This window comes from Lycium barbarum, chromosome 4 (genome assembly GCF_019175385.1).
Source record: "Lycium barbarum isolate Lr01 chromosome 4, ASM1917538v2, whole genome shotgun sequence".
Lineage (NCBI taxonomy): Eukaryota > Viridiplantae > Streptophyta > Magnoliopsida > Solanales > Solanaceae > Lycium > Lycium barbarum.
In genome coordinates, this window is record NC_083340.1 from 28,697,036 (window position 1) to 28,711,094 (window position 14,059).

General features: G+C 34.9%; 1 protein-coding gene across 1 annotated transcript; it reads right to left on the reverse strand.

Moving 5' to 3' along the window:
* Positions 1–3,367: 3,367 nt before the first annotated feature.
* On the reverse strand, positions 3,368–4,147 carry LOC132635729 (non-specific lipid-transfer protein 1-like). The gene has a single exon (XM_060352232.1). It carries the CDS (start codon positions 3,995–3,997, stop codon positions 3,620–3,622), a length of 378 nt encoding a protein of 125 aa, XP_060208215.1. The 5' UTR covers positions 3,998–4,147; the 3' UTR covers positions 3,368–3,619.
* Between the last annotated feature and the right edge of the window lie 9,912 nt (positions 4,148–14,059).

Sequence of the window (14,059 nt, forward strand, 5' to 3'; positions counted from 1 at the left end):
GCATACATGGAGGAGCGTGATAACGTCGATTGGGCGGCGTTATACGCTTCATTAGCTGATGAGCGGCCTGTGAGGATTTTAGAGGGAGCCAGGATTCTTGACTTCGATGAGTTTTTGATCCCGGTTAGTATTTAAAATACTTATTTGTTCATTTAAATTACTTATTTTAAATATATATGTTACTCATTATTTAGTAATATTTTATATTTTAGGATTAGGCGCCAGCAGGTCCACCAGAGCCACCCACGCAGGCGTTTTCTCATAGGCCTGTCGAGCCAGCGGTGTCTTCCCATGTGACTGTCGAGCCACAGGTAAGCTTTTTATTAAAATTAGTTTTATTCAATATAAGGTGAATATTTAAAATACATATTTGATTATTTAAAGTACTTATTTTAAATATGTATGTTACTTATTATTTAGTTGTTTTAATATTTTAGGATTCGACGCCAGTGGGTCCATAAGAGCGACCCATTCAGGAGCCTTCTCATCAGCCTGCCGAGGCAGTGGTGTCTTCTCATGAGACTATCGAGGCACAGGTAAGATATTTACTTAAAATCAATTTTATTCAATATAAGGTAAATATTTATTTAATTTTTATAACCTTTATTTGGACTCCGAACAACATCTCGTCCATGAGACTACATCATATTCCGCACCAGCCCCATCTCAGACGCCTACAGACCCACCTCAGGAGCATACTCAGGTGCCTATTAATACACATGTTTGATTATTCAACAAACGTTAATGTATTCAATTGAATAAATAAGAAATGGTACTAATTATTATATATTTTTCAGGTTCATCCTTCGGTGCCTGTGTGGCGACTCCCGACGAGAAAGAGGTCGTGTTTCCATACCCAGCTCAGCCTGAGGTTCTGAGCGTGCTAGCGGGACTAGATCCCAAGAAGAAGCACGTTCTAGTCAAGGGCGCAAGGGCGAGGGGAAGAGGAGATGATCATGACTTGGAGCGCCTGGTTATTAAGAGGAAAAATGGCGATGGAGACGATGGCGAGGGCGGTCGGGATGGATGAGCCTTAGGCCTAGGGATAGTCTTCGGCATACTACATGTGGGACCCACTAGTACATACGATAATCTTGTACAGTTTAAGTAAATATTATATATTTAAAGCGTCTCTATTTATATTTATAAATATTATCTTAGCCTTTATTATTGTTTGTCGTGTCACATCCTAAATTGATAATTAAAAAAACGTGACACATTCGAAATAGTGTTAAGCATTAATTTAAAAATAACACGAAACCCTAAAACATAAATAACGTAAAGCTCATGACTACAAGTCTTCAAACAAAAAAGGACTTGGAGCACTTTTCAACCACTAAAACGACAATCCAAACTTTTGCGTATCCTTGATGTATTGAGTCTACCTTATTAATCGTACAAATATAAGTAGGGTTCTATATAAAATATTGAAGTTCCGGAGTTTCAAAGCATGAATAATATACGGCTAAACTACGTAAAAAATTGTGAAAATGTAATAAGAGGCTATTTTGGGAAAATAGGGAGTCTACTGCGCTATAGGTGAGAGAAAGTTTGATTTAGCGCAGTATAAGCACTTAATGGCTCCGTCACGGTTAAGTGCTTTAGCGCAGTATTTTACTGCACTAAAGGTAATTTTGTGCCAATTTTTTTTTTTTTTTTTTGCGGGTATTTTGGTTCACTTGGATTTTTATTGAGTCATTTTGGTTATGGACTCTTGTAATATATAATGAATTCAGTGCAGCTGTGTTCTTTTTTGAGAACAATAAACTGAGTAATGTCACCAATCTCGTGCAAATCAAGTTTTTGACAGTCCTTTACTATCAAAAACTTGATTTTACGTTCACAATATCAGAACAGATGTATAGATATTATTTAAGCACTACAAAACTAGCAAACTTGCAGGAACAAACTTCACGGAACCAGTCTTAAACAAGTAGGATATGTTACATCACACACCACAGAGAAAAGAAAAAACTGGACTTTAGAGAGTTGCTAGCATGCCCTTGATGTAATAACAATAGTACAGGGGACTGGGGAGAAATTGTCAAGCTCTTTCTCTGTCAAGCTCTTTCTCACTATTTTTAAAATTTCCACCATAAGCTATAGCTAAACATGAATCAAATGATGGATAATTAACTTCATGCTCAAACGAGAATGAGATATGTTGCTGGCAGCAGGATGCATCGGCTCCTGAAAAAAGGGAATGAAAGGGCAACCAAGGGCAGAAGTACAGCCAGGATTTCAACTTTAACGGTTCTTGAATTAGAAGACGATTTCAAGTACTAATAATTAGGTGATTTCTTCTCATGCCCAAGTTTGGTGGGATAGAGTTGTCAGCAGTGGGAAGTAATAGATACCTTCTAAATTATTAATTGAAATACGCACAAGTTAGCCCGAATACTACGGTTATAAAAACAAGGAAAAGGGAGGCATGATATTCTGATTTTATAGCCTCCTTCATTCTTTTTGGACATAATATTCTGATACTGTAACTCTTATCTTTGTCTTACCACAAAATGGTTGACAGTTGATCAAACCATGGAGATTCATGTCCACAACGCTTCAACAAACATTAAATTGAGAAGCCTCTACAATGAACCAATTTATGAACCAATTTATCTTTCCCCTTGCTAATAGAATTGTCTGAACTGATTTCCTTCTAAATTGGTTAATGATACATATCAAAGATCTATCCTAATCATCAACTAAATCTAGTAGAGAACACAATTAAGTCTTCCTTGGGAGACACCTAATAACTTGGGGCGCTAGTCATAATCAAAGGCTGTATCAAAAAATAATTTACAAGTGGACTGTCAGGATACCTTAATGTTCTTATAACAAATCATATTATGGAAATATGTGGCAATCAAAGCACCAATCTGTCCAGTTATATTAATATCTGTACCCCTACTGCCTTAAACTGCAGAGTAAGCACTGAAAGAGATCTGTTGTATGTATGTGTAGTTGTATACAAACACGCACGCACTCGGACACTCAAACAGACATAACAAAAGGGGGGAAAAACCGGATCGAACTAATTCGGTTCCTCGGTAGAATGAAGCTATTAGTTTGTATGTTTGCTTGTAACTGCTGTTCTAAATCAGGAAGATTTGATTGCACTCTGTTTAACTAATGGAGTTAAACCAGTCTCCTCTTCTAAGTTGCAAGAATGGGTGGATCTACTCCAGCTGGCCTATGTAGCTTTTTCATATGTTTTCCAAGAAAATATGCTTGCTAATTTACCACTCCATATTCTAGCAGATAGCTCAATATGCACAAACCTATTACTAAAAATGAAGAATAAAAAGATTAACAACGATTCAAACTTCATTCTGCTACTATATGTTTACAAACAACTCTTTTCATCTCGAAGTAACAAAAAAGGAATTATTTATTCAAATGCCAATTTGACTAATTTCTAAAATAACAAAGCTTACAAAATGTGAGATTATTCGAGTTTATTTAATTCTACAAATTCAATATTGGACATCAGTGATCCCGCTCTCACTAACACATATTCAATCTCATTGTTCACTGCCCACAGAGCAACTTGGGTGCAAGATAACATACGAAAATCTGAAATATAAATTCAAATTATTCTAATCACAAAAAAAGTCTCTTATTTGATCTTAGAGCAATCAACATTTGCATTAATCTTGAAAGGAACATTGGCCTTACAAATTCCAGGGATTTTAGCAGCACGGCTGATTTGCTGTCCGGTAGCGCTTGAAGCAACACTCTTCACGCATTTGCAAGCGCTCTGGCGGTCAGCTGTGGTATGCGCAGCTCTAAGGAGAGATTTAATCCCACTGCAGCATTCTGATGGCACGCTAGGTCCACCACCTAGAACATAGCCAAGACATGGTTCAAGGTCGTTATAAACTGTGTTGCACGTGACCGTTGCATCCTCAGCAGCTGTAGATGCAGCCGTCGTGGTGGTGGTCACGGCCACCGCTATGCAGACGAGAAGCAAAGGAAGTAGTTGCTTGTTTAGCATTGTGGAGATGGCCAGGGATGTGTGATTTCTCTTATCAATGCATAGAGATACTTATAAAAACAAGGTATGATAATTGATTAGTTTATGTTGGCCCATATCAAGACACCAAAGTTTTTTGGCCTCATCTCTTCTCTCTGCCCCACCCTCCATCCTTCTCATTCCTCAACTTGCCGCCCGCCCACCAGATGGAACCAAACTAATAGCAATTATGTTCTTTGGTAAAAAATAAATATCAATCATGTTCACATTAAATATGTTAAAGTACGAAGGTAGTTGAAGTAATAGATTTCACACTAGAATGTTCAATTTTCCAATTGAGCCCACTCTTCTCCCTACCCTTCCTGCTACCTACCAATGTTTTCTCCTTTTCTCTCGTCTCATTCACGAACCTACCTCCATAACTTAAATGAAAAAAAAAAAAAATCTATAAAGGAAATTAAGTTTGAAAATCAGGGTAGAATGTCCTTTGTTTGACTGGTAGTTTGGCTCCCTACTAGTCAAACAAAATAGGACGACCGGAAGATAGTAAATACTGTAGTTCAGAATTGTCAAAGTTACAGCATTATTAAACATTGTTTTATTCACAAATCCTAACTATAGTTCCCCCAAATAATCCAATTCTACATACATTTTATTCTTATCATACAGTTACATTTCTGGAAAATAGGAGAATAGGACACTGAAGGTTTCTCACCTTTTTTTTTTCCTTCTCTTTACCAACTTTTTTGGACCTATATGCCACATGAAATTATTTTATTCGTCATTTTTGCCATGTCACCACGAGTGTAGTACACACATTTTATACTTTTAGCTGATTGTACGAAAAGTGTCCAATAGGTACATTTTTTTAATAGTGCAGGTGTTCAATCGGAATAAGCTCAAATTAAAGTATTTAAGTGGAATATGTGAACAACTTTAAGGGGCGCCCAATGACCTAAGCCTAAATAAAACAGAACACGTGTTCAGGCTACATCAATTAATCCAAAATACAAAAAGTAGATGAAACTTGGTGATTCGAGTAGAGAAAAAGCGAACAGAGATGATTAATACTACTTTAATTATTGAAACACTCGAGATACAGAGAAAGCAAGGGCCATGGATCATTTAGTTGTTAGACTTTTATTAAGGGCATTTTACATAAATGACTAAGGTTTAGGGGTTTAAAATTGGAATAGCTATATTTTCAATATTTACATGGAATAGCTATTTTTTTTTGTTGTATTCATTTTTTTTTTTGGCTATATTCATGAATACAACAAAAAAAAATTTCACTATATTCATTAAATGACTATCTGTATTCATGAATACAACGAGTAAAATTGAATACATAAAAACATAGATACACCAAAAATTAACAAATACAAAAATATGAACAAAATCTAAAAAAATAACAAAAAAAGCTTAAAAAAGTAAATACAATCGTTGTACTCATGAATACAACAACACCAACCACTAGTTCCAGTTACATATGCCGACGATTTCTGGCCAGATCTGCCAGAAATTAACAAATACACCCTAAAAATATAAATACAATCTAAAAAATTAACAAAAATAGCTCAAAAAATGAATACAATCGCCGTATCGTGAATATAACAACACCAACCACTAGTTCTGGCCAAATTTGCCGACAATTTCTGGCCATATCTACCGGAAATTTCATAACAACAACAACAACCCTTATGGCGGCGTTTCCGGCTAGATCTGACAATTTCCTGCGTGTTTGAGGCGGAAAAGAGAGAGAGACGACGACGGGAAAGAGAAAGCCGCCGCTGCCATTGAGAAAGACAGCATGAGAGAGAGACGGTGGCTTACAACTCTGTCACTGGGAAAGAGAGAGACGACACCGCGATGGTGTGTTGTTGTTGGTTTGTGGCCGGAGCTAGTTCGCCGGAGCTCCGGTGGCGGTCAGTCCCTGAGAGAAGAAGCAGTCAACCCCCAAAATTTATAAATAATAATAATAAAGTATTCTACTTTAAATATATAGGTGTATCTATTAATTGTATTTAATATATTACTCTTAGCTATAGGATGTAATTTATCTAAATTATAGCTACTAAATATAAATATATACTAGTGTTAGTTATGTCATGTAGATTTTTCATTAATAATAAGTGTGGCCCAATTTATATAAAGCCCATAACTAATATTTAATAAAGAATAAATCTCGTCTGTTAGATCGGTTACTTGATAGACGTACAGTATTAAGTCACAACCCCTATAAATTAGTCCTCCCTCCATCCATTAGGGTTACCACAACAAATATCTCTACATCTTTTCCATCAGGTATGTTTTCAGTGTTCTCTCCACATAAGATTATTGTGTTCAAGATCCTGTGTGCATTAAAATTAAACTAACATGTGGTATCAGAGTCTGGATATTTGAACCGACTTCATGTAAGAAAACATATATGATGATGTATGTATTATTGTGTTAACGGGATCACTGTATTTCTTTTATGGTCGCCGTTGTAATTTGTAATAATTTGGTTAAAGGTTTCCGGCTTCTGTTGCTTTATTGCCCTATGATTGAATTTGAATCATTAAAAAAAAAGTTTTTAATTATGACAAAGATAAGCGCAGAAGTTCTTTTTAGAACTTGTGTTTACTGGAAATCCGTAGTTATATTCCAATTAACTATATGTGTCAGACACTAAAACTTACTCCTTCTATCCCAAAAACATTATCCTCCTTTCCTTTTTAGTCTGTCCCAAAAAGATTGTCACCTTTCTATATTTAGAAATAATTTAACTTTATGAGGTGATTTACGGCACAAATATCTAAGGCTTATTTTAGACCACACATTTCAAAAGTCTTCCGTTATTTCTTAAGCTTTGTGCCAAATTAAAAAAGGACAATCTTTTAGGATGGAGGGAGTAATTGTTTAATATTTATGGTGGCTAACCGATCATGTGATTAGCTAATACAACTTCTAATAATTTATAGCTACTTTTTCTATATTTACAAATCGTAGCTAGTTTTTGTTGTATTTCTGTTGTATTTCGCGTTTTTGAAATACAGGGAAATACAAAATTCGGCTGAGTTCGCATTTTTGAAATACACTGAAATACAAAAGCTGGCAGAGTCAAAATAGGTTGTATTTATGGAACAGATTCTCTTCTTTCATTTTAAATGATAAGTCAAATTAAATCAACCATGTATCACGCATAACTGTTGAAGTTCCATAATAACCCACGTTTCTCTCTCCAAATTACTCCATTCCAAACTTTTAGAAATACTTCCAAATACAGAAAAATATACACTGGAATACAATGAAATATTGTTGATTGTTTAAGAAATATAAAATTGTAGTATGCGTATATACAATGGAATACAATGAAATATATCAGAAAATTGTTTCATAAATTAGAAATACATTGAAATACAACGAAATATACTGAAAATTGTTTCATAAATTAGAAATACATTGAAATACAACGAAATATACTGAAACGTTTTATCAAACACTTGGTGAGCATGAAGCTCCACAACTCTCATCGGAGGTGGAGTATGCGTTTAACCACCGGTGAACCACCGCTGCCGCCGCGGAGAAGAAGTGGCAGTGTCGGAAAAGTAAAGAACAAACCAAAACGTCACTCCTTTTCTTCAGAGATTTGTAAATCAGAAAAATTTAGAGGTCTCAAAGGAATCTGATTTATAGCAACATCAACAGTGAAGAGTTGCCTCCGTAACTAAATCGAGAATTGATGCTAATTTGAAGCTACTTGGCACTTCAAGTAACATTTTTTTAGAGAATGAATTACATATTCCTCTATCTAGATATGGAGAGGGAACGGAGAGAGAGAAAGAGAAGGGGTACGAGCTCTCTAGTGTTATTCTTCAGAAATTCGACGAGGATTGCAGAGATTATGTGCTCTGTGCCATCAAGAAGAGATCCGTTACTAGTTCTTGTCATTCTGACACTTCCACTGTCACAATGTTGAACAATTTTCCTAATGAAGTAACTTGACATATTTGAAGGAATCAGGCAAGGGAAGTAGATCTGACAGATCTGGGGGCAGGAGAGGGAACGGAGAGAGAGAAAGAGAAGGGTGAGGGAGAAATAAATTTGAGAGGTGAGAGAAAACCAATTTAAAAGAGAAACTTGTGAAATACAGGACACTAGTTATGATGTGTAATTTAAGAAAATATTTTAGTTATGAACAATAAATAAAATTAAAAGTAGTTATTATTCATAAATAAGTCTTAGAAATAGCTATGACAAGTAAATTTTCCATATAATATTTGTTCTGAGAATGAAATCTGTGGGCCTATACTGTGAATACTATACAATCTCACCACTAGAATAATTAGGTATTGTAGTAATACCATTTAAAGATTAAGTTCTGGCATTCAATTTAAAGATTAATGCATACTATTTACTTAAGTTTCTCACTGAATGCCGAACAAATATTGTTTCTTAAAGTTTCAACTCCATAATGAAAGGATGTTAAGTTAATCTTGCTATGAGTCTTTTAATTGATTTAACACTAGACTCGTCACTGTTTTGCTTTAGGCCATATCATAAACTGTTTTGGCCATTAAATTGATAAAGCCATTAATTGTTTAGCTTATGTGTGTAATTATGTTAACATAGATTGTTAGTCACCAAAGTGGTCAAACTAGTATGTTTAAAATAAGCTCATACATAATATTTATGTTTATTTTGTGCATGTAGCATGTTTATAGTTTGTTAGTCATCAAAGTGGCCAAACTAGAATGTTTAAGTTGTTCACATGCATAAAAATTTATGAGGTTATTTTATGTGTGCATTTATGTTAATATAATTTGTTAGTCACCAAAGTGGCCGAACTAGTATGTTTAAGAAAAAAAATGCATACATAAAAATTGTCGTTTATTCATTAAACTAATGAAATGCCTATTATTGAAAATAAATGGATAATTGACTTTCGCTATTGCTAGAACTTAGGGATTTACCCAAAGGTGAATCATAGTAGTGAACATAATGAGGTAGATTAGTATTCTTTAATCAAATGTGTATTGTATATCCAAAGATGTCGTATATGTTTGATTGAAAATATTTAATTGCCTATTGAAGTTGAAAATGACATTTAAATGATGATAGTAAGTCGTAGTATCACCCAAAGGAGAATTATGATATTGTTACGGTTCACTTTTACGCCGGTGCATAAAAGCTTCTAAGAGGTTGTTGGTGCTCTAAATGAATTTTAGTGTTTTTAGAGTCGCCACCTAATTTATTAAAGGTAAATTAGGAAAACCGGGTTTATCAAACAAGAGAAAAATCTTTTTTAGACCAGAGTTCGATGTAAGGGTTCTGGTGATGCCCTAGGGAAGGTTTTAAGCGCCCTATTATTAAGGATCCGTAGAATACGGTTGACTTACGAGCTTTAATGTGTGATTATTGTAATTATTTGCTTAAGGGTGTTTAATTTATCACAAAATGTCATTCTTATCATAAATTTCAAATTTTGGCAAAATGTCCCCTTAGTAAAAGGGATTTTTGGTTTCAAAAATCCGTTTAAGTGTTCAAGTATATTTATCTCCTTTGGGTTGGGCTTTTGGCCCAACAATACTTTGTTTCTTTTCCTGAAATTTGACTAAGTTCAAACATATAAAGTTTTTTTTTTTTTTTTGAAAATTCCAAGCCTTCAATATTGTCAAAATTTCAAACTTAATACTAAAAGAGTTTCCTTTTTCAAAACTGCTTGTCTTCAAAAAAAAAAAAAAAAAAAAAAAAACCTTCCTGGTCCAGTCCTTTTCATTAAAGAAGTCCAAATTATACATTTTTTATTCTTTCAAATTTTTAATGGAAGTCTTTTGCAAGCTTAAGGCCCAAAGCTTAATCTCCTTTCTAGCCCAACTCATTTCCAGAACTATGCAAGTGTGCGGATGGCCCAAAATACAATTTAGTTCCCATTTTAGAAGTTATTTAGACTTAACCGTATTTAAACAAATTTTAAACTAAAGAAAAGTAGATTAGGTACTGATTTCATGCATAAGTTAAATTAAGCTAAGTTTGAAAATAGCTTGGGGCGACATTCCCAATAATACTAGCGTTTACCTAAGTTCTAAGCATCCATAAGGGTTTCAATATTTACATATGTCTTTACAAACACATTACATATAAAAAATGAAATGAAAACAGAGAAGAGTTAGGCTGGTGAGCCCACCTAAGCTCACCAGTTGCCTATTTTCACCCATAGGTGGGCCTTCAATGCAAATATTAGCTTCCCTTTCAATTTCTCTTTGCAGACTTGATAAAAGAAATGAATTAGGCCTGAAGTTTGCGCGGAATCAAATGGCCCGAGACGAAGTCCCATGCAAACAAAGAAAGGAAAAGGGGAAATATGATTAGAGGGCATCTAGGACTTAATCATCTATTGAGTAAGGCTAAGTATGGACTGATTAAATAGATAAATAAACATATCAATGCATTCAGGTGATCAACATATATAAAAGTAGGTGCTCGGCCCAAGGTTATAAGTGTACAGAGGGGAATGGGACTCAAGCCCAACGAGAAAGGAAACAGTTCAAGTGTAATTCAAGAAAGTATTATGCAAAGAAAGGGCCCAAAATATTAGACAACCAAAGGGGGGTTAGGCCATTATAACATCATGATACACAAAACTTATAATTCTGAATTCTTCAAAGTGATATACAATATATATACCAGATATACAAGTTCATATATACCATAGGTATACAGAGCTTGAATATGTTGGGCATACCTTGGTATACTTTCTATAGACACAACTTATATTCAAGTAAAACAATCATGTAGACTTTACAAAAGACCCAGTTTTGGTTACTCAGCAGGTCATGACACATTTAGAAAGGACATAGAGGCAGTTTAAAAGACAGAATCCAAGTGATATACACAATATTCAAGATTCACATATTGACAGAATGTAGTGACACATAAGTGGATCTTATCATGACCATATACACAAAGAATCTAAATTATTCTCGTGAGACAAACATCTAGCCCAGCCGAGTATCAGCAAGTTACAAAGGAAAGAGAGAGATGTAGTATTCTATAAACCAAACAACCATAGGCATGAGTGTTAACAGAGTTAATTGATAACAGACAGGCAAGTATAAGACAAGATTTTCAATCTTTTCGCACATAATAGACATACACGTTTGGTGGTCTATTCTCATATGGTCCTAAGAAAAGCACAGAGACATGATGTCAAGTAATAGATTAACAAATACCAAAGTTTTAGGTTTAAACAAGACTTCTAGAAAAATATGCACTTAGCATGTTCATGTGACATTTTAAAGATAACAGCTATACGCAGAGATGAAGAACAGGTTCAGATTTAGAAGGCAACATAAGAGCATAACTAATGGTCATGCAATTAACTCAGATTCAAAGACTCTGGATAAAGCCCATGGTAGTCATACTAACAAACCTAGAGCTCAGGTTGACTTATATTCAGACAACAAGTAAAGGCAAGTAATAATCCTCATGTGACACATTCAAAGAAGCAGATGACCAAGTTTATTAAGAGCATTAGGACTGTTTTAGATTCAACACTGGTTCATACAAAAGTAGCAGCCTTTAACAAGTATATTCATATCAACAAATAGACATATTTAACAAGTATAGAGATAGGATGCCATGTTCAAATGTAGCGAACTAGCTCATTGTACCATATTTAAGCCTAGTTCATACATATACATCAAATTCTCAAGTTAACAACCTCCACATCTAAGCTTGAAATAAGCTGATCATATTAACACACAACCATCCCAAACATTTAAATCCAAATAATGCATAATAACCTCTAACATGATGTTAAACCACGTTCAGAGATGCTTAGATCCCATTTTAAACTAGTTCTCGAACATACATGATCTTACCATAGTTCAGACATTCCACATACAGTTACCACTAGTAGAACTTTAGGGTTTACTCTAAATTCAGACAAGGCCTTCTTTTAATCCATGATATCATAGCAGATTTACTAAACAATTAACAAAACAGTCTTTATGCTAATCTTTAATAACCTATTATTCATTTACTGAACATTTGATCCCAACTAATCATGTGCCAGTTAACTAATGGATTGATACATTAAACATGATCGTGTAATTAGGGACCAGATAAGAACACGAACTAAGCCTAATAAAGCAGCATTTAAACATAGACTAAACCAAACAAAGGCCTAACCAAGCTAATTTCATGACATAATAAAGACTAAATTTCCAATAAAACAACAGAACTGAATAAGAACTAAAACTAAGAACTTAAAGCTAGAAACTAACACGCATAACCACATAAGAAATGAAAGCATAAGACTAAATAAAGTAAATTTACCTTTTTGGGGTGCAGCCTTGATCGAGAATGAACTTGGAAGCTTGATTTCTCCACTCCAATTGCTCATCCACACACAAAAAGAACAATTAAACCTTAATATTTTAACTAAAATCGAAAATGTAAAGGTCTCAAAATAGAAACCCTAATTAATTCGATTTTTTGAGTATATTGAATTTCAGTATGCTCAAAGGTGTCTAACAAAGTGATTTGGGGTTTTTTTTATATAGAACCCTAATTCCTCAAAAACCATTTCACGACCCAATTTCACTAAGTTGTGCGGGCACCTACCTTTCTTACCTCGGTAGGCGAACCCTTAACTCAATATTCACAATAATAGAAAATAGCGGAAGAAATTAAAATAACATAAGTCTCACAATGTAATATAAATAAGTGCGGAAGTAAAAGAAATCCACTCCAGTATCTGGTCTGGTCATACAAGAGCATCTAAACTAAATACTACAAGTCTGAATAATAATACATAAATAGCCTGAATCTCATGTCTCAGAATGAAAAGCAAGACAAAATAATAGGAAGAGTATTCGGGTAGCGAACATCCTCATGCTCACCCTGAAGAGACTCGAATCAGCAATCATCTAATATCAGCTACGAGGGGTAGAAGTGGATCCAACCTGATACTCTGCATTCATAAAAGAATGCAACAAGTGCAGGTCAGTACAAACAACAAGTACTAGTAGGTATCATAAGACGACTAAGACTAGCTAACGTATATAAAGACAACAAAGCAAGATAAACGCGTAAAACAACAAGGTGCAAGTCATACGAATCCATATCCTCTGTATAAGTCATCACCTATGTTATAGGATCTAAACCTAACCGTGCCAAATCTTAGTATAACCAATTCGAACCAGTACATCACAATCATATCACAAGAGGTCATTACCTATGTTATAGCATCTAAACCCAATTACGCCAAGTCTCAGTGCAACCAATCCGAACTAGTACATCATAACCATATCACAATAATATCACAGGAAACCAAGAAGGGCAATGCAATGCAATAATGTGTGTATGATGAATGCAATGCATAAGTACTGTACACATGCATTCCGACAATGGAACATCACATCTCGGCAACACAACCCGTGGGGTATCCACGAAGTCCATGTACCACTCGTCCCGATAACAACCTCGGCGATGAGTACTCTCTAGATCCCGGCAAGAGAACTCTGGCATCGAGCACTCATTCATTCCCGGCAAGAGACCTCGGCTAATGTTCACTCATTTTTCTTCAGTAATTGACCTCGGATCACGGACTCTCATCTCTTTTTTTTGCTCTCCGGCAAAGACCTCGAAAGCTACACTCTTTCACTTATCATCATCAGTACCATAACAATGCCATATCAATGCATCATGGAAATGACTATGAATACGATGCAATGTAATATCAACAACAATTCAATCCCAAACAATACCACACATGGCACACAAGTAATATCAATGATAAAGGCTATATAGTAAGCCATAATGGAATCACAATTCTCATCTTAATATCAATCGATAAAGTAGCACAATATCATGGCTATCATAGCCGTGATATATCACTAATCAGCAATATCCGATGTCTCAATATGGCAACGAGCCAATAAGTAAATAGATCAAGATAAGTCAACAGCACAACCGGGTGGCTAGCCCCAAAATCACACAATAAACCCCAACCTAAGACAATATCCAACCCAACTTCATACCCAAAGGTTTACATACATTCTCCGATAATATCATCTAAACATACTCTTCGCTAAT

Coding starts and splice junctions, on each gene's coding strand:
- LOC132635729 (XM_060352232.1), bottom strand. CDS start 3,997: ATGCTAAACAAGCAACTACTTCCTTTGCTTCTCGTCTGCATAGCGGTG.